We start from the raw sequence: 26,335 nt of genomic DNA, 5'->3' as shown, positions 1-26,335 counted from the left end.
AAAAGACAAAGACTGGCTGAATGGATACAAAAACAAGACCCCTATATATGTTGTCTATAAGAGACCCATCTCGAAACAAGGGACACATACAGACTGAAAGTAAAGGGTTGGAAAAAGATATTCCACGCAAATAGAGACCAAAAGAAAGTAGGATTAGCAATACTCATATCAGATAAAACAGACTTTAAAATGAAGGCTGTGAAAAGAGACAAAGAAGGACACTACATAACGATCAAAGGATCAATCCAAGAAGAAGATATAACAGTTATAAATATATATGTACCCAATATAGGAGCACCGCAATATGTAAGGAAAATGCTAACAAGTATGAAAGGGGAATTAACAATAACACAATAATAGATGGAGACTTTAATACCCCACTCACACCTATGGATAGATCAACTAAACAGAAAATTAACAAGGAAACACAAAATTTAAATGATACAATAGACCAGTTAGACCTAATTGATATCTATAGGACATTTCACCCCAAAACAATGAATTTCACCTTTTTCTCAAGCGCACATGGAACCTTCTCCAGGATAGATCACATCCTGGGCCATAAATCTAGCCTTGGTAAATTCAAAAAAATTGAAATCATTCCAAGCATGTTTTCTGACAACAATGCAGTAAGATTAGATGTCAATTACAGGAGAAAAACTATTAAAAACTCCACCATATGGAGGCTGAACAACATGCTGCTGAATAACCAACAAATCACAGAAGAAATCAAAAAAAGAAATTAAAATATGCATAGAAATGAATGAAAATGAAAACACAACAACCCAAAACCTGCGGGACACTGTAAAAGCAGTGCTAAGGGGAAGGTTCATAGCAATACAGGCATACCTCAAGAAACAAGAAAAAAGTCATATAAATAACCTAACTATACACCTACAGCAACTAGAAAAGGAAGAAATGAAGAATGCCAGGGTTAGTAGAAGGAAAGAAATCTTAAAAATTAGAGCAGAAATAAATGCAAAAGAAACAAAAGAGACCATAGCAAAAATCAGCAAAGCCAAAAGCTGGTTCTTTGAGAAGATAAATAAAATTGACAAACCATTAGCCAGACTCATCAAGAAACAAAGGGAGAAAAATCAAATCAATAAAATTAGAAATGAAAATGGAGAAATCACAACAGACAACACAGAAATACAAAGGATCATAAGAGACTACTATCAGCAATTATATGCCAATAAAATGGACAACTTGGAAGAAATGGACAAATTCTTAGAAAAGTAAAACTTTCCAAAACTGAACCAGTAAGAAATAGAAAATCTTAACAAACCCATCACAAGCATGGAAATTGAAACTGTAATCAGAAATCTTCCAGCAAACAAAAGCCCATGTCCAGACAGCTTCATAGCTGAATTCTACCAGAAATTTAGAGAAGAGGTAACACCTATCCTACTTAAACTCTTCCAGAAAATTGCAGAGGAAGGTAAACTTCCAAACTCACTCTATGAGGCTACCATCACCCTAATACCAAAACCTGACAAAGATGCCACAAAAAAAGAAAGCTACAGGCCAATATCACTGATGAACATAGATGCAAAAATCCTTAACAAAATTCTAGCAATCAGAATCCAACAACACATTAAAAAGATCATACATCATGACCAAGTGGGCTTTATCCCAGGAATGCAAGGATTCAATATTCGCAAATAAATCAATGTAATACACCACATTAACAAATTGAAAAATAAAAGCCATATGATTATCTCAATAGATGCAGAGAAAGCCTTTGACATCATTTATGATAAAAACCCTCCAAAAGCAGGAATAGAAGGAACATACCTCAACATAATAAAAGCTATATATGATAAACCCACAGCAAACATTATCCTCAATGGTGAAAAATTGAAAGCATTTCCCCTAAAGTCAGGAACAAGACAAGGGTGCCCACTTTCACCATTACTATTCAACATAGTTTTGGAAGTTTTGGCCACAGCAATCAGAGCAGAAAAAGAAATAAAAGGAATCCAAATTGGAAAAGAAGAAGTAAAACTCTCTGTTTGCAGATGACATGATCCTCTACATAGAAAACCCTAAAGACTCCACAGAAAATTACTAGAGCTAATCAATCAATATAGTAAAGTTGCAGGATATAAAATCAACACACAGAAATCCCTTGCATTCCTATACACTAATAATGAGAAAATAGAAAGAGAAATTAAGGAAACAATTCCATTCACCATTGCAATGAAAAGAATAAAATATTTAGGAATATATCTACCTAAACAAACAAAAGACATATATATATAAAACTATAAAACAATGGTGAAAGAAATCAAAGAGGACACTAATAGATGGAGAAATATACCGTGTTCGTGGATCAGAAGATTCAATATAGTGAAAATGAGTATACTACCCAAAGTAATCCATAGATTCAATGCAATCCCTATCAAGCTACCAACGGTATGTTCCACAGAGCTAGAACAAGTAATTTCACAATTTGTATGGAAACCTCGAATAGCCAAAGCAATCTTGAGAAAGAAGAATGGAACTGGAGGAATCAACCTGCCTGACTCCAGGCTCTACTACAAAGCCACAGTCATCAAGACAGTATGGTACTGGCACAAAGACAGAAATATAGATCAATGGAACAAAATAGAAAGCCCAGAGATAAATCCACGCACCTCTGGACACCTTGTCTTTGACAAAGGAGGCAAGAATATACAAGGGAGGAAAGACAATCTTTTTAACCAGTGGTGCTGGGAAAACTGGTCAACCACGTGTAAAAGAATGAAACTAGAACACTTTCTAACACCATACACAAAAATAAACTCAAAATGTATTAAAGATCTAAATGTAATACCAGAAACTATAAAATTCCTAGAGGAGAACATAGGCAAAACACTCTCCAACATAAATCACAGCAGGATCCTCTATGATCTACTTCCCAGAATACTGGAAATAAAAGCAAAAATAAACAAATGGGACCTAATTAAAATCAAAAGCTTCTGCACAACAAAGGAAACTATAAGCAAGGTGAAAAGACAGCCTTCAGAATGGGAGAAAATAATAGCAAATGAAGCAATGGACAAAGAATTAATCTCAAAAATATACAAGCTACTCCTGCAGCTCAATTCCAGACCAATAAACGACCCAATCGGAAAATGGGCCAAAGAACTAAACAGACATTTCTCCAAAGAAGACATGCAGATGGCTAATAAACACATGAAAAGATGCTCAACATCACTCATTATCAGAGAAATGCAAATCAAAACCACAATGAGGTACCATTTCACGCCAGTCAGAATGGCTGTGATCCAAAAGTCTACAAGCAATAAATGCTGGAGAGGGTGTGGAGAAAAGGGAACCCTCTTACACTGTTGGTGGGAATGCAAACTAGTACAGCCACTATGGAGAACAGTGGAGATTCCTTAAAAAACTGGAAATAGAACTGCCATACAACCCAGCAATTCCACTTCTGGGCATACACACTGAGGAAACTAGAATTGAAAGAGACACGTGTACCCCAATGTTCATCGCAGCACTGTTTATAATAGCCAGGACATGGATGCAACATAGATGTCCATCAGCAGATGAATGGATAAGAAAGCTGTGGTACTTATACACAATGGAGTATTACTCAGCCATTAAAAAGAATACATTTGAATCAGTTCTAATGAGGTGGATGAAACTGGAGCCTATTATACAGAGTGAAGTAAGCCAGAAAGAAAAACACCAATACAGTATAATAACGCATACATATGGAATTTAGAAAGATGGTAACGATAACCCTGTATGTGAGACAGCAAAAGAGACACAGATGTATAGAACAGTCCTTTGGACTCTGTGGGAGAGGGTGAGGGTGGGATGATTTGGGAGAATGGCATTGAAACATGTATATTATCACATGTGAAACGAATCACCAGTCCAGGTTCAATGCATGATACAGGATGCTCAGGGCTGGTGCACTGGGATGACCCAGAGGGATGGTATGGGGAGGGAGGTGGGAAGGGGGTTCAGGATGGGGAACACATGTACACCTGTGGCGGATTCATGTCAATGTATAGCAAAACCAATATAATATTGTAAAGTAATTAGCCTCCAACTAAAATAAATAAATTTATAATAAAAGTCAAATGAGATTTTGAGTATAAAATCATTTTTTTTGAACTTTGAAGATAGCACATAAACTTTATTAATTATCAGAATGACTTCATCCCCCAAACCTAAGTATCCTAACCCAACTTGATTTTGTTCTTTTTCTGAAATTATAGTTAGCTGGTTGTTTGTCCTGCAGGGTATAATTCTTGACTGTATGTTTGCTTTTCCTATTTTCTCTGAGCAGCCACAGTGGGAAAGGAAATGTACTCACAAAGGGACAAGAATCATGATACTCTGTGGCAGGCATCCTCAGGGATTTCAACACATGACTGAGGGCTTAAATTAAAAATAATCATACTATTCAGTGACTTCATTGTGACCATCTTGCTGGACATAGACATGTTCATCAAAACTCTGAGGCAGAAATCTCTGACTCAAAATATCTAACCAGCATTTACGTCTAAAGCACAAAGGAATCTAGACTAGCATACAAGTGGCTACTGACTATCCATTGACCATGGCAATTTTTTAAATCGGTTCTTCTACAAATGGTATTTTATCATAATCGTTCTTGCTACTCTTCCTTTTCCCACCACCTGTTCTTCCCTTTCAATCTTCCTGATGAGTGATGTTTATGTGTAGAAAGGGAGGAAGTGGTATTAGAATATTCCATTTTTTAGAATGAGCTACATTTCTTTAAGGCGTGACACTGATAGAAAAAAACACCTATAGCAGAAAGCTCCAATGCATAAAGGAGAGATATATCACACAGCTCTATGAGTGAATGTTTATTTCAATCAAGCCATCTTTAATATGATGAGGATTTCAGATAATGCCAGTCAAGCATTTTTACATCTCCTTGTGAATACTCTTTAGCTTTTGAGCATTAGCTAGTTTTTGAGAGATTTGTAAAACTAATCTTTCTGAATGGGAAAAGCATACTTCAAGAATAGACCTCTTTGTTGTGGACTCATACTATCCATTTTCCTAAGTGATGGATCCTTGTATGCCCTGACTTTCCTAATAGGTTGACAATGGGATTTTTTAAAGCTCTTCTGTCTTTCATTGATATTCCGTATGAAATAAGTAATCTGAAGTTGAATAACCTGCTTTTCTCCACCTTTGTGAAAAGCAACACTACAGGTATGTATAGAAGAAGACCTGCCTGTAATCACATGCCTATTACAGCTTGATCAGATTTTCCATATTTGTGTGTTTGATGCCTCTTGTCAGTATTTTTTTTTTACTAATGAAAGGAAAGAACATCAATTCTAAAAGTCTTCTTCCTCCAGCACCTGTATTTCTATCAGGGCTATCAGGAGATCTACACTGGAAGAACTTCCTGGTGACACACCTATGGAAATGTAAGGTCAAGTTTGCTATTTCATTCTTTCAAAAATTCAATGATTTCCTTAACAGATAAGGTGAAAGGAGTCCTTGTTTGACATCTGACACTTTTCTAAAACTGTAATAAAATCCCCCTCTATTAGAATTCAATCTTGCTTCTTGTTGGTTTCACCAGACCAGAAACTTCCTGACCGTCTCTTTGCTGTTGCTGGCCTGCCCCTGTCATCATGTCAGCAGTCATCAGTACTGCCTCCAGGGCTTCAGTGGACAGGAAAGGTCACCTCCTCGCCCAACACTCTTAGAACAGTAGAAGGAAGAGGAGGTGAAACTCCCTTCAGCCCTCTCTGCTATATTATAGTGGCTCCGATAAAGGACATGGATAAGGAAAAGGCTGAAACTGTTGCTTAAAAGGTTTGGGGATTAATTGAGGATTTAATTCACCCTTTCTTTCTCTTCCCCTGCTAAAGCAGATAGTCGAGAGTTGGCACAGTGTCAAAACCAGGCTGTTTCTCAACCCGAATTTCAGCTCCACACATGTCAGAGTCTTTGTTAAGGGCTTCTTCTTAAACAGGGAATCTAAATTGCCACTTGTGCCTTGAGCTTAGTAAACCTGGGCTATTTTAAATTGTCACTTTACAAAGAAGTAACCTGCTGATTTTTTTTTTTCCTTCTTCATCTTCTTCACATCAAGTCATGACTACACAAAGTAACATGCCTCTGTTTAGGCTTAGTAAGGACCTTTCCAAATTTTATACAGTCTAAGTCAAGGAGGGAAATAAAGAGGAACTTTATGGAAGAGGCATAAAGCAGTTGTACAGAACACGTTTAAGGGGCACATTAAGTCAGTTTTTGTCTGTGGTTCTTTCCCTTTATGGCATATGTTATATATTGACAGGGATTAAGTTTCTCTCCTGAATGGAACAATACAGAGTCACAGGGAGCTACTGTACTTTACAAAGCACAGGCACCCTCACAGGCAAATAGCAAATAGAAACAAACGTATCTCACAGTATCTCACAAACTAACCAAGTTAGTTAAGAGCACCGGGCTCTGCTTCATCTTTCGCAAGTCCGCATCTTTTGCATTTCTCTCCTGGCTCTGCCGCGGGCTCCTCCGAGCTCCTTTCTTTTTCGCCCTTTCCCCCGTCCCCGGCGGGGGCCCCCCCACCCCACCCCTCCACCTTCTCGCTCGCACTGTTACACTTTCTCTGTCCCCTCGGCTTTGTTATTCAGCATGTCTGATTAGCAGGAGCCTGATTGGCTGGCTGCCTGCTCCGAGAGAGATTCCATTCAGCTTACCCCCCACCCATCCACCCACCCACCCACCCCTTGGTCAGGAAATATGAGCGGGTCTGATGGAAGCTGATAGGCAGGGCTGGAGTGTAAGCACCAGTCCTGGATGTGACAGCAAGCAGAGGAGCACTTTGCAGCTTATTCAGTGTCCGATTCGGATTCCGGCAAGAATCCAAGCATGGAATGCTGCCGTCGGGCAACTCCTGGCACACCGTTCCTCTTGCTGGCTTTCCTGCTCCTGGTAAATGCCTTTTCGTTTCAATACATCCTTAGTGGCCATTTAGTCTGGGTGCTGTTGGGGTGATGTGGACGTGTGTGAGTGTGTGTGACTGTATCTTTCTCTTCAAATGCCAGGTAAAGTAATTTACATGGCTTTAAAAAAATGAAAACTTTTTGCAGAAAGCTAACCCCAACTTTCCCAAACAAAAGTCTACAAGACTGTGTGGGAATAGCTAGAGGTATATAGGATACTGAGACTTAAACTTTGGGATCTACTGCATGGAGTTTGTGTGCTGAGGGCTGTATAAATGGTGGTGTGCATGCTTGGAATTTAGGTAACAGACGTCCTGAAATCCAACTCATTCACTGTGGTGTTCCTGTAATTTTTCTGAAGGATGGGCTGTGAGGGGCTTTCCTCCACTGCCTGTTATGAGTCCTCCTTCCTCTGTGCACATGTGCTAAGGAACCAGGTAAAAGAGGGAAGGAAAGCCCCTCTGTGGCCAACCCAGATTATAGTTCATAATTATGGCAAGTCATCTATGGATACAAGTTAATGCTAGTATTTATGAATTGAGGGTTATGGTTTTTGATCTCAGATCTTCTTTTGAAGAAGAAAATGCTGACTTTAGTTTCGGCTGCTTTCCATAGTCACAGTGATAAGATGCTCTGCTCTGGAACGTCAGCACACACTGCATTTTTGACTAGAAGTAAATGTTCCGTTGTGACTCATACTTGGTTTTATGGGCAGAAAATGAACCTTTACTGTCCAAAAAAAATCTACACTCAAAATATTAATAGCAATGCACATTTTTTTAAACCAGAGTGTTCTGGGCAGGCAGCTTTGTAAACCTCATCTGAAGGTTTGATTCCAAAATTTGCACACACCGAATCCAAACAAACGTGATTGTAGCTCTCCCTGTCACATTTCTGGAGAGCCAGCCCTTCCTCAGAAGGTAACCAGGCAAGAAGGGAAAAGGGGGAAATTGTAACACACCACACGTATAGGTCACATTGATTCATCGAAGATGAAGGAATGTTTGTTCTGATTAGACTCTGAAAAATTTGATCTGCACTGTAATTTTGAAGGAGGGAAGCAAGCTATTTAGCATAAATTTTAAAACTCCAGGAAGGCTCATCAGCTCATCAGACAGTGATTAAATATGTTAACATTCCCACTTCTTATTTGCATCATTATAGCCAAGAAGTCATAATGCTACGTTGCAAAAGCTGTAAATACAGAAATATATTTTCAAGTGCTCATAGAAATGTAAAGGCAAACTGAATTTTAAGCATGAATGGACTGTAAGTTTGGGGCTGTTCTGAGGAATATAAAAAGCAGAATGTTTAGGTGTGCTTTATGACTAGTGGGGCAAGCAATTTATGAAAGGTGTCTCATTTTTTCCATATGGGACGTGTTACTTATATACACACCATTAGTTTGCCTCGTCTTTCCTTCTTTGTGAATTTTTGAAAGCATGGGTTATTTTCCCATGTAATTACATCATGAAGCAAAATTACCAGTACACAGTACTTTTTTGATATCTTCGTATAGAGGTATGATCTCATTATACTTTGGAAAAACTTGCCCATTCAGGATAGATTGTTTTCACTGCCCACTTGGTAAGTGCAGTATATTTCTCTTTGATATTTTTAATATTCATATATGTGTTTGAGCGTATAATGACACTTACATGGATAAAAAGGAGCATTTGCTTATTTCAGATTTGCAACATACAACATCTTTGGTTTAAATTACAATAATTATACTGTGAGGATAAAAGGAAATAAAACCCAGGCTTGTTTTATGCCTATATTTAAATCAATTGGGATTCTGAAAGTTAGGCCAGAAAAGAAAGAACTGTCTGGTGAGTGCCAAGATATATCCCTGTATAGAGTAACAGTGTTAGTAGTACCTGCCATATATTGTGTGTCTGAATGTGTCAAACACAAGGTCAGTTGTTTGAAAAGCATTACAGTGAATTCTCACAATAATCTTGCAAATAAGGCATTGTTAAACCCATTCTGCAGATAAGGAAGCAAGCTTATATTTGAACTCAAAGGGGAAATAATGGAGAGAAAATGACTTGTTTGGTTTGTACTATGGTCACAAAATGTTTAATAGTGATGGAAGCAAAGACATAGGTTGGTCTCTAGTCTTTAATGGAGGTATATAGGCTTTTTGCTTCATCTTGGCCACTAAAGATGTGTGCAACATTATGAGCACTTGTCACACTTGCTCGTTCACTGTCCCATGTAGCTTTGGAGGCAAAAGTAAGCTACTGGCCCAAGAGAAAGTGACCTGAAATGTGATCAAGAGTTGAACCGGAAGTGTGACATTTTCAGCTCAACCTTCAGTCAGGATCTAGAAATGGAACTGGGTGGCTTATTTTTCTTATAACTGTTTGATACGTTTTAAGAGTCTGTCTAATCTTAGAATTAATTTAAGCAATTTTTAAAGCTCACTTTTTACTTAATGGAAAATAGTCTGTTTAGTGGCAAAGCCCAGTTTCTACTTCAAAACACAATGAAGTCCCTGTGTCTTTTATATCTATCTTTGGTTACCACTCACTTTGCATGCAAAGCTCAGACATCATAAACTGCTATTGTACTATGCACACAGTAGGACAGTAGTACTGGGCAAGGCATTTTATTCTGACATTCAGGTCAAATTAAGCCACAAAACCCCACGTTCCCCATCTCCCCACCCTGCTCCCCTTTTCCCTGCTCCCTCCTTTGTCCCAATTGTTTAGTTCAAAAGGAATGTGGGGGAAAACCATGACCGGCCATTGACATATGTGTCCATCCAGACTTGAAGTCAAATCTCTTCTTGTCAGAAAGGCATTTAATCAAATTTGCATTTGCTTTTTGTTTCTTTTAAGTGGTTTTAAGCTGTTTCGCCTGCTATTGTGGGAGTTGCAAGGGTAACACTCAGAATTATAATAAAGTACATGTGTTTTTCTGTTGAATTTCTTTTTTTTCTCGGTACTAATTTATACATGGAAACTAGTCAAACACAATAGCCCATTCCCTTCGGTCGGTCTGGCACTCTCCTCCACTATTATCTAAGTGGATCTATCTTGGATGGTGATAGCACCATTAGCTTGTGGAATGAATGTTAAGTCCCTTATTTATAGCAGACTGTGGCCTGCTCCAATAGTGTGTATGTGTGTGTGCATGCATGCACAAGCACCTTTCTATAACTATTTACATCTATTACTTACTCTGATGCCTACATTGTCCTTACATCAAACTCAAGGATATTTCAAGTAACCTGGAGAATGTAACGAGGTGTTTCTTTAAACATTATTTACTTCATGTTTTTGAGCTATTTCTTATCTAGACATAGTCAGCTTCATTTTTGTTTTCTCCTGTTTTAGCATTTCAATCTGTTTCAGAGCCACTTTCCAGTCTCCATTATTATTTTCATGTGAACCAGTTCTAGAGCTTCATATAAGTTGAGGGAAGTGTGTCCAATAGTAGTCACTAGTGAACTAAAAAAGAATCATTTTACTCCAGGCAAGGTTTTCCTTGAAAGACTGCAGATATTTTAAAGACTTTTGAAAGAGAGAGAATGAATAAATAAATGTATTTGTGCATTCATCAGAACGTTGAATACTCTTTACCTATATGTTGATTCTTCTTTACATATATGTGTGGGTAAAATGGAAAGTGAATCTCTAGACCATGGGAGAGGCAATTACTCAAGCTTAGGAATGTACAAAGTTCATTCTTATATCTTTAAAACAAAATTAAAATCAGGGTATATGTAGTTTTAATCAGTGAAGTGTAGATAACCCCTGTTCTTGCTATTCATTTTTAAGCCCATTTTGTTGGCACATTTTGCACAGGATTTATGTTTGCATGAGACATGGTCTGCTATTTTGGTTCTCCCCTGTATTATGGCTTAATCAAAATATAATTTTAAACTCTTTCAGAAAAAAATACAGTGTCCTGTGAATTTCTGCATCTCCTACAATACCTACTAGAATATCTTGGATAGTACAGGCATCATAACTGTTTATGAACTAAATTCAGAGAGCAAAGGATACAGAGAGACTCATACAGTTCTCCCTGATTCTCAATATATTCAGGGTTTCCTAACTTCATATATGTTGTCCAGTTTCTTTGGTGAACTGACAGCTCTGCTTTTATTTTGTCTATTTCAGGTTCCAAGTCTCACTGGCAATAAGTTTCTTTCTGCCCTTCTCTCATTGTGCACGTTCTATTGTTTCTTGCGGTCTCCTGAGTAGAGTGACTCGGAAGTAACCTCTTCATAGCTAGAGGACCATAGCGTTTTCTTGAGTGAGAGCATTCCTTGAGTATAACCTACTGGTGAAGCATGTTGAGATAATCACAGGAAAATGTGTCTAACTCCAGTTTGAGAGTCTTGCTGTTTGTACTGATTTTCTTCATCTGGAGAGCTGGCTTCAAACTTTGTGTTTTCACCAGAGTGAGACAAGTTCATCTTCTGTCAGCATCATAAAAGCCATACCATGTGGTTGAATTTTGGCTTGATTGGCAGGACAAGCTCATGAGCAGCTTAGGACTATGCTTAGGCATAGCAGAGGTGATGTAAGTCCGAAAGGATCTAATTGAAATAGGCCAGCACAGCTGTGTGGGGAGCCTGCCTGTTAACTGGGTAAGCTGTTGCTATCAACCCCTTCTTTCCATGAGTTCAAAAATAAATGACTAAATCTCCCCAATTCCCAGACTTCAAGATGAAAAACTACATCGAATAGCTAACTGGGAGCACCCAGCATGTCGAGCAGTCTTCTGGCCATGTCAAGAAGATGTCTCAATGGAAGTAGTCTGCAGCCAACAGTGACCTCTGGCTTTTTGTTTGTTGTATTTCCAGAAGCTCAGTATTTATAAATCAATTAGAATATTTTCCTATACTTGTTAAGAGTCTCTCTTCCAGTCATAGAGATATATCTTATCTCAGAAACCCCTGTAATCTTCATTTGAAGAAAAACCATAATTTCTTTTTTAAAGTTGAAGATTCCAATGTTTCTCTCGAGTATTTTTTTTTTAATTGGAGGATGATTTATTTATAATATTGTGTTGATTTCTGCTGTACAACAATGCGAATCAGCCATAAGTATGTGTGTGTATATGTGTGTGTGTATGTGTGTGTGTGTGTGTGTATCCTCTCCCCCTTGAGCCTCCCTCCCACACCCCCTCATCCCATTGCTTTAGAGAAAGGCGAGTTGAGCTTCCTGCGCTTTATAGCAGCTTCCCATTTGCTATCTATTGTATACAGGGTGGTGTATATATGTCATTGCTACTCTCTCGATTCATCCCAGCCTCTATATTTTTTGTTTGACTACCCCACCCTAAATTCCATCCATGTATAGTCAGCATTTAGTAATTGTTTGTCAGAGGCATATGTAACTCACTGTATTCTCAACAGTATTTTAAAATGTAATTTCTTCTAGTCTTGTGCTTCCTTGTATTTATTTCTGTCATTGACTTCTTATATTGTACTTATGTTTCCATCTTCATCAACAAAGTTGTGGATGACAGCAGAAGTGACTTGTTCCTCCTACCTTTGTCAGAATACCTGGTCTCAGTAAATGTTGTTGAATGAGTGAGTAAATGGATGAATAAGAATAATTTGGTAAGAAAATATGAGAAAAGCATACAGTACAAGTAGCAAGGGGAACATGTGAATGTCCATTTCACATGGGAGGAATTTCATCAATACTGGTTTTAGTAAGACCAAATCAATAAACCTAATACATTCAAAAGAGAAGTTAAATATTTTGCTTTCTTTCTCTTCACCCAATGAAAAGCAATTGAATGACAGTCCTTTTTAGTGTTGTTAAAGTGAAATTTGCACCTTTCATATCTTTTTGTAATCCATTTAGTTCTCAAGGGAAAAAATGACACATTAGCCACAGTTTTATAAAACCAGAAGGTAGTTATAGTTGCTCATTGTAGGAGAGATAATGGAGAAAGCAATGGCACCCCACTCCAGTACTCTTGCCTGGAAAATCCCATGGACAGAGGAGCCTGGTAGGCTGCAGTCCATGGGGTCGCTAAGAGTCAGACACGACTGAGCGACTTCATTTTCACTTTTCACTTTCATGCATTGGAGAAGGAAATGGCAACCCACTCCAGTGTTCTTGCCTGGAGAATCCCAGGGATGGGGGAGCCTGGTGGGCTGCCATCTATGGGATCGCACAGAGTCGGCCATGACTGAAGCGACTTAGCAGCAGCAGAGATAATATTATGGAATCACCAAAATTCATTTCTTTTTACTGCTGGGCACAAAGATAAACTTTCTTTCCCAGCTTTGTCTGTAATTAGTTGTTCTATCATGATTGAGTTCTAGTCAATGGAATGTCATTCGAAGTGATACATGGCACTTCTCAGCCTGATGTCATCCACGTAATCCTCCAAATAAGTAAGAACTCTCTTTATACACCTGCTGGATGCAGAGAATCAAGCAAAAGCTTCAAGACTCTAGAAAACAGTAAAGGCACCAAATGTAAGGCCTCATCCCTGAATGACTGCATGTGGCAGAGCCCTGCAGTGCCACTCTCACAGAACTGCATTTGTGAATGTTCATTTAACCTTGAGCAAACAATAAACCTTTGTTGTTTTAAACACTGAGATTTGGGGGAATGTCTTGTTTGTTATATTGATAACCTTCTTAAATACCATATGCTTTATATTTAGATGGCATGCATGCTTACAAATAGTACTAATATCACTTTCCAGTTTTTTTATATGGGAAAATTAAAATAAGGAGATGCCGTATCACCCTGATAGTGGTTTAATCTGTGTGGTTTGTGACTTATTATGTACTTAGAGTGCTCTAAAATACTTGAGGGTATGTGGTAAAATAGGAAACTGGGTCCATGTCTTTTTTCTTTAATTTAATTATTTTTGGCTGCATTGGATCTTTCTCGCTGTACGCGGGCTTTCTCTCGTTGCGACAAGTGGGGGTTACTTTTGCTGCAGTATGTGGGCTTCTCCTTGTGGTGACTTCTCTTGTGTGGAGCTCAAGCTCTAGGGTGGGGCTCAGTAGTCGCGGCACTCAGGCTTCAGTAGTTACAGCACACAGGCTCTCGAACACAGGCTCAGTAGTTGTGGCTCCTGGGCTTTGCTGCTCCACAGCATGTGGGAGCTTCCCAGTCCAGAGACCGAACCTGTGTCCCTTTCACTGGCAGGTAGATTCCAACCACTGGACCACCAGGAAAGCCCTCCATGTCCTTCTTCAAACAGGAGCGAGTTGAGCAGTAAGAAATAAGGGGTGAGGGGAAGGCACGACTGCGGTAAACAGTTGTAATCTCATGGAACAGAACAGGATCACACAACCTGAAGAACACCGACTCTCACAGATGCAAGGCGAAGGCAAAGACTGAGGCACGACTGATGTAGCTCCAAAGAGAGAGGTCAGGAAATAAAGGAGTAGACGAGGACCGGAAGGGGAACAGCCTCACACACACACACACAACCGTTTCACACAGTAACATAAAGTGAAACACGCTTCTTGAGTACACCTAGTCTCAACCTACTTTGATATATTTTTCTAGAAAGTGTCCAAGTGTCATGAAAGAGTCCATCCCACCTAACTCTCCAGGACACCGTGAGAGGAAAAAAGACCATTGGATGAAGTGTTTTTGTCATCTCCAAAGTAATATAAAACTTTCAGGTGGTTACTTTCATTCATGTGAAAATCTAATCTCTCATCAGCTATATGCCCAACACAGAGCCAGTTTCCATGGAAGATAGTTTAAGGCAGTCCTTGTAATGAGGAGCTTGGTAGTGTGTTGGACATTCTGTTGTCAGAGGTTTTTTTGTTTGTTTGTTTGTTTTTTTAAACTCTTCTGTAAGCAAAAGCTTTGTTATGGATATAATGATTTTCAGTTACCCCTCAAGATGGTTCATTTTGCACTCCTATCCCTACTTAGACACTGGCTGTTTAATCCCCTCATCCGGGTAAATGTGAATTATGACTTCCCACAGATTATCAATGTATTATCTTAGATGTGAATGGCTTCCCACAGATTATCAATGTATCATCTTATGAATATGATCAGTCAGTATTTGACTTCAAACATAAAAAATTTTTGTCCAATTTCTGTAGTTCAGAATATGTACTTGTGTAGCAGTACACACATAATAGTGTCAGTTAAGATAAATTCCCTGGGAAAAAACTTCTCTCAAAGTAAATTTTTATCATTGTGAAAATGATCAATAATTAAGTGTGACCAATATCTAAAGAGTTGTCATCTGCCCACTATCATTGGGGCATCATGATGACAGACTTCATTCTTATGTAGTTTACACTCCATTGTGCTTATTTTATAGTAACCAAAATCCAGGCAAAAATAAGCATATTCCATTTGGAATTATATTTCTGTGAGTACAATTAGTACAGTAGGTTGCATCTCCCTAGCTCCCTAGATTTTTATCTAAAGTTCCTATTAAAAAAAGGTGATTACAACAAAATCCAAAGGCCTCGTGCATAGAAGGGGGGCGGTGGATAGTTCAGAGAAGGGGAATAGCAGAGAAGTCATGTGTGAGCATATGCCATTTATAATTGTGAAGATTTATTCCACTTCTGAGGCAAGAAATTGCAGGACTCTAATAGTTTCACCACCTGTGAATTATTTGGGTGCACCCTCACAAGCGGGTTCTTTCTTCTATTTGTTTAAAGACATAAGTGGTATGTTCGCCAATTCTACACTACATTAATTTTCACAGAGTTTCCATTTTCATCTTCATTGCTTTTTCAGATTTTTTCCCAAAGCTTCTGCCATTCTCCAACTAAACCTTTGGGTATTTTCTCCTTCAATTTTTGTCCGGGGACTTTCTCTAAGTCAAGTCAGTCTGTTGGCATAAGTGTTGCAATGAAGGAGGGAAGGAGTGTGATAACCTAAGACATCCTGGCATAAATCCCAAGAGCGCTAATGAAATGAGACAGGAAATTACGAGCAACCTATAATAAATTCAAACTGTCCAATAAAATAAATATACCTCACTTCGTTCCCTTAAGTAAGGTATGGTAGGTTGTCTGATTTCTCAGCCTGCACCGCCATTTGAAGTCTACCAGAGTGTTGTTCAGACATTGTACTTCATTGATAGAACCAGAAGTGAAAAAGGGTAATGGAAACAATAAGAACTCCTACTGTTCAGGTGCTGAAGTGAGATTTAGAGGAAAGCTTTTTTAGAAATAGTCTGGTTTTCTTTTTTTTTTTTTTTTCCATTCTAGTTATTATAACCATTTGGCATTGAGACTAGGTACCACATATATTTTTACTTTTACTTTGGGGCTTGTACCCAGTCTAAGATAACAAACATGCTTTGAAATTACTGTTACAGAGTGAATTTAACTGACATTTGGATTCCCAGGACATAGATTTATTGTGTTTTCAAGTTAAAAAGAATTTTTGAGGTAGCATAAAATTTGACCTCAGTTGACTGGGATCTCTTTGAAGGCAGGACTTTGGTTTTATTATGTCTTGGATATCTTTATATCCCTAGTGTGAGACAAAGAGTTTGACATACACAAGGTGTTCAGTGTAAGTCTGCTGTTTGAATAAATGAATTAATCACCTATTCCAGCCCTTTGATTTCACAGAATTAAATTTAAAATATAAATATTTGCAAAGAGATTGGAGACTTATTTGCCAGGAACACCTAGTAGGTAGAATCCAGAGCCTGAAATCTGGATCTCTTTCTTTTGAGTCCATACTCCTTTGAGAAAGAGGTCACTCTCTTTCTACCATATGACGGTAGATGACCTTGAGAAAGAGGTCGTTCTCTATTATACCATATGACGCTAGATGACCTTCATATGAGTTAGCTGAGCCAGCCTGGGTAGAGAAGTTGAGGTGTTGAAATGCCACCTCAGTAGATGTGAGGTGCAATAGAAGCCGAAGAAGCCATGAAGCTGATGGAAAATAATTTTGAGTGGATTATTATTGGTTTATATATGTTGGGGTGACCTGGTGAGAAGAGGGGACTGAAGTTTATTTCTTGCCCTAGTTGTACAACATACTGGGTTGGCCAAAAATTTCATTCAGGTTTTTCCATATCATCTCACAGAAAACCCAAATGAACTTTTTGGCCAACCCAATATCAATAAGATTCATTTATCTTTTTTTTTTCATATTAATGAACAATGTGAATGTGAAATACACAATGGTGATGTATATGTGAAAATAACTTCTTGGGGGACCTTGCACATAGAAGGTCTCCAAGAAGTTTTAGCTTCCTTCCCATCCCTCAGTGCACAATACTATATTCGTTGAGAGCCTGCTGTGTATGCCTGACTGTGCTGGGCACAGGGTATATTGTCTTGAGCAAAACAGACATGGTTCTAAAGATGCATTTACTTACATGTAGTATCAGAAAGGATTTGAGATTGGGAAGGAGGACAGGAATTAATTGGCCAGTACATTCCATTGGTTTTATGTTGCTGTCATGGTATTATTTTCTTTAAACTGTATATTTAACTATTGCTGGTGTAAGGAATGGAGAAGGAAATGGCAACCCACTCCAGTGTTCTTGCCTGGAGAATCCCAGGGATGGAGAAGCCTGGAAGGCTGCAGTCCATGGGGTCGCACAGAGTCGGACACGACTGAAGCGACTTGGCAGCAGGCAGCAGCAGATGTAAGGAAGTCTCTGCCTAAAGAAATAGACACATCAATTCATTATTTATAGTGATCCCAAGAAGAATGTGTTAAAAAAAAACTCTAAACCTCTAAAAATGTGTATTTAAGGTCACTTCTTGAGTTGTGCCTTCTGCCCCCGCCTTTTTTTTTTTGCTGCGATCCTCTTTTTCAGTCATACTGAAACCAAAACTTAATGAGTGTATGGCTTTGTCTTTGTTTATGTGATCCATAAACACCTGTCTTTTCCATCTTAGAAATATGCTTAAGGAGGGAAACCTTTATACCAGCCCATCATTCAAGTGAATAAAAGGCCAATCACAGCATATAGACACTAATGACAATAGACTTCTTTCCTCAAAAGGCTTAGCTTGCTCTGTAGAAACCATTAGTGTGAAAGACCTTTAGAAATCTTTGAGCATCACCTGGTGACCACCCAGCATGTTCTCAGCTCTCTGTTATTAGGGGTTCTGATTTTCTAGTACCTCTGCAAAGACCGGGAGCTGACTGTCACTCAGATCATGAACTCCTAATTGCCAAATTTAGACTTAAATTGAAGAAAGTAGGGAAAACCACTAGACCATTCAGGTATGACCTAAATCAAATCTCTTACGATTCAAGGGATTAGATCTGATAGACAGAGTGCCTGAAGAGCTATGGACAGAGGTTCATGACATTGTACAGGAGGCAGAGATAAAGACCATCTCAAGAAAAAGAAATGAAAAAAGCCAAAATGGCTGTCTGAGGAGGGCTTAAAAATAGTTGAGATAAGAAGAGAAGTGAAAGGCAAAGGAGAAAGGGAAAGATATATCCAATTTAATCTAGAATTCCAAAGAATAGCAAGGAGAGATAAGAAAACCTTCCTCAGTGATCAATGCAGAGAAATAAAGGAAAACAATAGAATGGGAAAGGCTAGAGATCTCTTCAAGACAATTACAGATACCAAGGAAACATTTCATGCAAAGATAGGTACAATAAAGGACAGAAATGGTATGGACCTAACAGAAGCAAAAGATATTAAGAAGAGGTGGCAAGAATACACTGAACTATACAAAAAGATCTTCATGACCCAGATAACCACAATGGTGTGATCACTCATCTAGAGCCAGATATCCTGGAATGCGAAGTCAAGTGGCTCTTAGGAAGCATCACTACTAACAAAGCTAGTAGAGGTGATGGAATTCCAGTTGAGCTGGAATTTCTATTTCAAATCCTGAAAGATGATGCTGTTAAAGTGTTGCACTCAGTATGCCAGCAAATTTGGAAAACTCAGCAGTGGCCACAGGACTGGAAAAGGTCAGTTTTCATTCCAATCCCAAAGAAAGTCAATGCCAAAAAATGTTCAACTACTGCACAATTGCACTCATCTCACATGCTAGCAAAGTAATGCTCAAAATCCTCCAAGCCAGGCTTCAATGGGACACGAACCATGAACCTCCACATGTTCAAGCTGGTTTTAGAAAAGGCAGAGGAACCAGAGATCAAATTGCCAACATCCACTGGATCATAGAAAAAGCAAGAGAGTTCCAGAAAAATATCTACTTCTGCTTTATTGACTATGCCAAAGCCTTTGACTGTGTGGATCACAATAAACTGTGGAAAATTCTTAAAGAGATGGGAATACTAGACCACCTGACCTCCCTTCTGAAAAAGCTGTATGCAGGTCAAGAAGCAGCAGTTAGAACTGGACATGGAACAACAGACTGGCTCCAAATTGGGAAAGGAGTACGTCAAGGCTGTATATTGTCCCTGCTTATTTAACTTATATGCAGAGTACATCATGCAAAATGCTGGACTGGATGAAGCACAAGCTGGAATCAAGATTGCCAGGAAAAATATCAATAACCTCAGATATGCAGATGACACTACCCTTATGGAAGAAAGGGAGGAACTAAAGAACCTCTTGATGAAAGTGAAAGAGGAGAGTGAAAAAGTTGGCTTAAAGCTCAACATTCAGAAAACTAAGATCATGGCATCTGGTCCCATCACTTCATGGGAAATAGATGGGGAAACAATGGAAATAGTGAGAGACCATTTTGGGGGGCTCCAAAATCACTGCAGAAGGTGACAGCAGTCATTAAATTAAAAGATGCTTGCTCTTTGGAAGAAAAACTATGACCAACCTAGACAGCAGAGACATTACTTTGCCAACAAAGGTCCATCTAGTCAAAGCTATGGTTTTTCCAGTAGTCACGTATGGATGTGAGAGTTGGACTATAAGAAAAGCTGAGTGCCAAAGAATTGATGCTTTTGAACTGTGATATTGGAAAAGACTCTTGAGAGTCCCTTGGACTGCAAGGAGATCCAACCAGTCCATCCTAAAGGAAATCAGTCCTGAATATTTATTGGAAGGACTGATGCTGAAGCTGAAACTCCAGTACTTTGGCCACCTGATGTGAAGAACTGAGTCATTTGATAAGACCCTGATGCTGGGAAAGATTGAAGGCGGGAGGAGAAGGGGATGACAGAGGATGAGATGGTTGGATGGCATCACTGACTCAATGGACATGAGGTTGAGTAAGCTCTGGGAGTTGATTGACAGGGAAGCCTGGCATGCTGCAGTCTATGGGGTCACAAAGAGTTGGACACCACTAAATGACTGAACTGAACTGAACTGCCATGTCCCTATGACCAGCTCCAACCTGCCTTAATCCAAGAGCAGCCTTCTTGCCCCTGGTTGTTTGCTAATTGGTAACTTCAATTTGACAGTGCTGGGACTCAAACCCAGTCCTCTGTGTCCATTTTAGAGGTCTAGATAATTTAAAGAACTGATTTCCAGATTGTGGATGTCATAGGCCATTAAAATTTCAAAAGGAAATAAAATTATGTTTGCAAGTAGGCAGGAAATATGGAAAATAAAGTTTCTAATGTTTGAATTAAGTAAGGACATTAATAAAACAAAGTTCTAGCAGCTAAATTTCGTAAGTTAAATAATAATAGTTACTACTACAGGGAATGCTTGCTTTAGTGTGAGATGTACTTTTCATATATTAAATTATCTGATTGTCATAACAACATTAGGAATTCACTACAGTTACTTTTCCCATTTTGCAGATGAGGAAACTGAGGCACAGAGAGGTTAAATAACTTGCTTTAGGTCACTCAGCTATCAGTGGCAGAGTGCAGCTTCAAACACAAGGACAGTTCACTCTTGTCCTAACAATACTATTTTGTGTCATCATCAGTGGAAGAAATGAAAGATTATTTGAATAAGCCCCAAGTTCCAAGTATATAATTGCAGAAGAGAAACTAAACACATTTAGTTCTATGGAAATCTAACCAGGGCCCTTATCACTCTCCTTATTTTTCATGCCAGTGAAAAACTTCATTAGACTGACCTGCTCTAAGCCAGATGCTTTCCTTGGAACACAGAGATGAATGAGACACAGGAAGCTCACAGATGCTAAACAAAGTTTTAAAAGGATAACAGACTGAGGCTGAGTGGAGGATAAAAGATGGTATGGGAGCAGGGATCTGGCATTTATAGTCTTCAGTGCTCCAGTCTGTGTGCTAGGCAGAAAATCACTCTGACTTGAAGTGGATCAGTGAGAGTGACTTAAAAGACATTTAAAGTGAGTCGTGGGATGGGACTTCCCTTGTGGTTCACTGACTCCCTGCTTGCATTGCAGGGGCTGCAGGTCCAATCTCTGGTCAGGGAACTAAGATCCCACATGCCACAAGGTACAGCCAAACAAACAAAAACAAAAAAGCTACTAAAGAAAGTCTTAGGAGATCAATAGAAGTTCAGCAGGTAGACAAGAGAGAGAAAGGGGCATTAGGCAGAGGGACCTGCGTGGGCCGAGGCACATTGGATGGAAAAAGGAAGTTGAGTCTAAGGAGCAGTGAGTGACTCCCAGTGGCTGAAACATAGCTGGCTTCTGCAAGGACTTGCATGCCATGCCCAGGAGCTTTGTCCCAGGATTGTGTTTTAGAAAGACAGCTATGCTGGCCACATGCAGAAGGCATGTGTGAAGGAGTAGATCATTTTATTCATGGCCTCCCTGTTCAAAATTGTGACCTATAGTCAAAGATTTTTTTTTCCTCCCTGTATTATAAAAGGACTTCCAGAGCAACAAACATCTCATTCTCTAAATCCTGAAGAATTCTCTGTCACTCTCTGAGGAAAGAGAACTCAGGTCCATCCTTTCTGAAGAGATTGCCACACTGCTGTGACTTAACCCTTTGTTCACTCTCAGTGAACCTTTCCAAACACATAGAGGCTATTTCAGAGGAGCACTCCTGCACTTCTTGGAAAGCTTTATGATCCTCCCTTGTGTAACACAAAGGTCATCATGGGGAGTCATTTTTGTACTTCGGGGTAATTATTGTCATCCGAGATGGCAGTGTTGTCCTGTGTGTGGTTATTTATCTATTTTCTCACCGAACGGTGCCTCATTCAGCTCTTAAGATTCATGTCACAGTCATGAATCTTCCCACGGCAAGCCAGCAAATCTCTCTTCCCCCTTTCTCGCAGTGCTCCGCATGATCTAAAATAGGCTCCACATGTGTAGTTCCCTTTGCAAGCAACTGAAACTCCAGTAAAAGATGTTACTTTCAGGGTCTAAATTTAAGTTAACTGCCCTGATGGAATAGTAATTGTAGTCTTCAGGAAAAAAAAAAAATCAAACCATATCTGAAATTCATCAATTCATCATTTTGTAACATGACTGAAAAAAAAGAAAAAAAAAACACACAAGTTTCATTAAAGAAAGTGTGAGTTAAATGTCACATAATTATATTCTTTCTATTTTTTCTTTATGAATACAATTGCTAAGGCGTCAGATTTTTCATCAGGCATTGGAATTCTGTGGGTATATCATTTCTTCTCCTAATGAGGAATAGTCTCCAATTTACTCAGCATTGGTACACAATTGATTATAGCTTGGCCTCACCTCATAAAGTAGATTTGCTTTGGAACAGCATCAAACAGGTATTTATGTTTTAAATCATATGGTCCTTCTGACTTTAATTCTAATTTTCGACATTTACTACTTTTAAGTTCTTTCCTCCTTCCCCCAACTTGAATGCAAACAGCCCAGAAGTCTTGTCCTACTTAGCAAAGGGCGGAAATGTGATTTTTCACTGTTTTTCCATGTGCCAGGTACTCTGCTACTTGTTTCTATATGTCATCTCAGATATGTCTTACCACCTCTTTTATAGGTAAGAAAACTGAGCACTAAAACCTAAATGGTAGTCTGAATTCCTCTACTTTAGTGTACGTGGACTCAATTCTTATAGCAAACAAATTATATTAAAATATGCAGCACAGACTCTTTTCCCTGTTGTTGGAACTATGTTATTTGGACTCTGTCAGCAGGAACCTCCCCAACTTGCTGAGTGACTTCCATGGTTTCAGCACCAAGTTTATTAGAGTTCACCGCTTGTACCGTATTTCATCAACCCTAAGATAACACAACTTTTTTCTGATTTCAGAAACTTTGCGTCTTATTTTTTGATAGCAGGTCACAGTTTAATGGGTTTGTCTTTTTCTTCTTAATGGTACATAAAATAGTGTGACTTCAATCTGTGGCGTCTTTGGAATCAGTGGGTTAGTGGACCAGGGTCTTTCCAGTATCTCATTGATGGGAGCGAAGCTTGAGATTCAGTTTCGGAAATAGAATTACAGACCCCACCCCCTTCCTGTTCGCAGTCTTCCGAGGCAGATGGCTCGGGTCTTTGCGTGCTAGTCTGAGACACTGAGAGTTTGTACCCTGAACTCAACTTAACTTCCATCCTGTAAAAAGGTCAAAGCCCTCTTACTGAAGATCTCTTTTCTTCTTCATCTAAATGTACCTCAGTTTTCTTATCTGTAAGCAATATAGTATTAGTATAATGCAGTGGCTGCTAATCTTTGCTCAATATCAGAATCAGCTGAGCACTTGTTAAAATTTAGAAGGCCCAGGCTACTCCTACTTCAGTGGACCTGAGCCTCTGTCTATGTATTTTTAGGTCTCCAGGTGATTCTGGTAAACATGAGTGTGAAACTCACTGGTGTAGTGTTGAGAGCAGGAACTCTTGAGGCCAATTGCCTGCTTGGACTCAAATCCTGGCTCCACCAGTACAACCTTTCTATTATTTTGTGTCTCAGTTTCCATGTCTGTGAAACAAGGACCAACGATAACATCACCTCAAAGGATTACTGTGAAATTTAATCAAATGACCCATGCAACCTACTTAGCCAATACCTAACACATGTAGCAAGTGCCCAATAAACATCAGAAGGTATCAATACTCCCTTCCTACAAGGCTGAAGTTTTCTATCTCTTTCTGAGAAAATGATCTTTTATCTTTTCCTTGATTCAAAGCCACTGACCGCTTTACCTGGTAACTTGAGTCCTCCCATGTAATCTCAAAGAAAGGGGCTGAGAAGGAAAGCTAGGATTTCTTTTTAATGAACAAGAGGAGGTCTGGAGTCTGTTGAAACCAGGGAATATAAAACAGAACAAGGATAAAGTTTGGTTGAAAAAATCCAAACTGTGATTTCACTTGTAAATGCTTATCAGGAGGATTATAATTCAGGGTTCTATCCATCTCCTGGGAGAAGGCAATGGCACCCCACTCCAGTACTCTTGCCTGGAAAATCCCATGGATGGAGGAGCCTGGTAGGCTGCAGTCCATGGGGTTGCTAAGAGTCGGACATGACTGAGTGACTTCACTTTCACTTTTTCACTTTCATGCCTTGGAGAAGGAAATGGCAACCCACTCCAGTGTTCTTGCCTGGAGAATCCCAGAGGCAGGAGAGCCTCATGGGCTGACGTCTATGGGGTCACACAGTCGGACATGACTGAAGTGACTTAGCAGCAGCAGCAGCATCCCTGTCCTACAACCAAATCACCCTAGGAACTGAGAACTAAAAATGTCTGGGCAGCCTCTATCTCCTAGCCACAGGAGATTCACATCAGGTGGTCTGGGTTCAGGTCCAGAAATGGCCATTTTTCTTGAACTCCCAGGTGATTTGAATATGCAATCAATTGATAGCCACTTATCCAATTGAATATTTAAAAGATTCTAAACATCTCTCACCTGTTAGGGGATTGTCTCTTAGTTAAAGATACAGAACCCTCTCCACCTCAAAAAAAAAAAGAATAAAACTTAGGAGCCCAAAATACATTGTACCAGTTCCAATAACTCATATTTGATGTGAATGCACTTTTTAAATTGTAAGTGTGCTTTGGCCACTTGATGCAAAGAGCCAACTCAGAAAAACTCTGATTCTGGGAAGGATTGAAGGCAGGAGGAGAAGGGGACAACAGAGGTCGAGATGATTGGATGGCATCTCTGTCTCAATGGACGTGAGTTTGAGTAAACTCCAGGAGTTGGTGATGGACAGGAAAGCCTGGTTTGCTGCAGTCCATGGGGTTGCAAAGAGTTGGACACAATTGAGCAACTGCACAACAACATGTATGTGTATGTGAGAGAGAGACAAAAACAGAAAGGGAGGATTGTGATGCATAATGAGAAGACAATTTTCCTATTATGTTAGGTAGCATGCACAAAGAGGCCTGGAACTCTTCCAGTTAATAGGATGTGGTGTAATCTGAAGTCTAATCTATCAGCCATTTGAATGCATAAACTTTTTATTTGAAAATAGGAACCATGCACATTTTGTACAAGATAGAAATTAGAACCTTTCTGAGCCTGATATGAAGAAACAAAATAAAACAAAACAGATACTCTGAAGGTATCCAGTCTTCTGCCTTTACTAGTCAACTAAACTTTTCTCTATGTTTTTTCTGGATGGCCACTGTAATTGATTAAGTATTCAGTCTTATGTCTCCCAACTTTCCTTGAACAGCCAAATTTAATATCTGTTCAGATGACTGACTTACTCTTATTCACTGTTCTCCCCACTTATTTAATTAGCCATAAAGGGATTCTAAGGGCTTCCCTGGTGGCTCAGTCAGTGAAGAATCCACCTGCAGTGCGGGAGACCTGGGTTCGATCCCTGAGTTAGGAAGATTCCCTGGAGGCGGGCATGGCAACCCACTCCAGTATTCTTGCCTGGAGAATCCTATAGACAGAGGAGCCTGGCAGGCTATAGTCCATGTGATCACAAAGAGTCAGATACAACTGAGTGACTAAGCACGAAAAGATTCTAAACAGAGAATCTAAACAGAGAATTCTAAACAGAGGAACCGATCTGCCAGACTAGAAGCAGACTGAGGTACCAATTGTGTCTTATATAGCTGATAGTAAGAAGAGTCCAGTTTAGGGCACCAGCAAGTAGAATGGAAAAGGGCGGGGGGTGGAAAGGAGACACATCATAAAAGTAAATTCTTGGTATAGGGTACAGGCAGTTGTTTGGATTTGTGTGTATGGATAGATGGCTTGGGCTGGGGTGAGATGGAGGATGGAGAAGCTGAAGGGAGATGTTTTATAGAAAAGCTGATATATTTGTCACTGGATTAAGAAAAGAATTGCTAAAGGACGGATTGGGACCCAAATGTTGTGTTTGGTTTTGGACTTGTTGAGTTTAAGGTATTAAGGAGGCATCCAGTTGAGTGGAAACAGAAGCTTGGAGATTGAGGTAGATATGTATTTGTCTCTCATCTACAAAAGAGAGGTTTGCAAGCTAGGGAAAGTGGGTGAGATCAACGGAGGGTAGAAGGAAGAGCAGGGGCCCAAGCAAAGAACCTTGGGGATTCCGGCATTTACTAGTCAGGATGAGTGAGAAAAGTCAGGGAGGAACTGGCCAGGAGTTGCTGCCAAAGAAGCCAAAGGAGCATGTCCCACAAGAAGTTCGGGGGGAAGGTCCTCGGATGTGGTAAGTTACAGGATCCTGATGAATTTCAGAGG

At 39.4% G+C, this 26,335-nt stretch overlaps 1 protein-coding gene across 4 annotated transcripts in view; it reads left to right on the top strand.

The window, feature by feature from the left end:
• ADAMTSL1 (ADAMTS like 1) overlaps nucleotides 1-26,335 on the top strand; it is a 1,120,558-nt gene that overhangs the window by 619,472 nt on the left and 474,751 nt on the right. The window contains exon 1 of one of the 4 annotated variants that reach the window (XM_070794495.1): nucleotides 6,763-6,936. The exons of the other annotated variants lie outside the window; for them this stretch is intronic. Coding sequence (XP_070650596.1) covers nucleotides 6,874-6,936 — 63 coding nt within the window. The 5' untranslated portion in view covers nucleotides 6,763-6,873. Of the gene's footprint in view, nucleotides 1-6,762; nucleotides 6,937-26,335 lie in introns of those variants that run through there. 4 annotated transcript variants of the gene reach the window in all.

Source organism: Bos indicus, chromosome 8 (genome assembly GCF_029378745.1).
Source record: "Bos indicus isolate NIAB-ARS_2022 breed Sahiwal x Tharparkar chromosome 8, NIAB-ARS_B.indTharparkar_mat_pri_1.0, whole genome shotgun sequence".
Classification (NCBI taxonomy): Eukaryota; Metazoa; Chordata; class Mammalia; order Artiodactyla; family Bovidae; genus Bos; species Bos indicus.
Note: the sequence above shows the minus strand (reverse complement) of the source record. Positions and strands in the feature narration are given on the sequence as shown.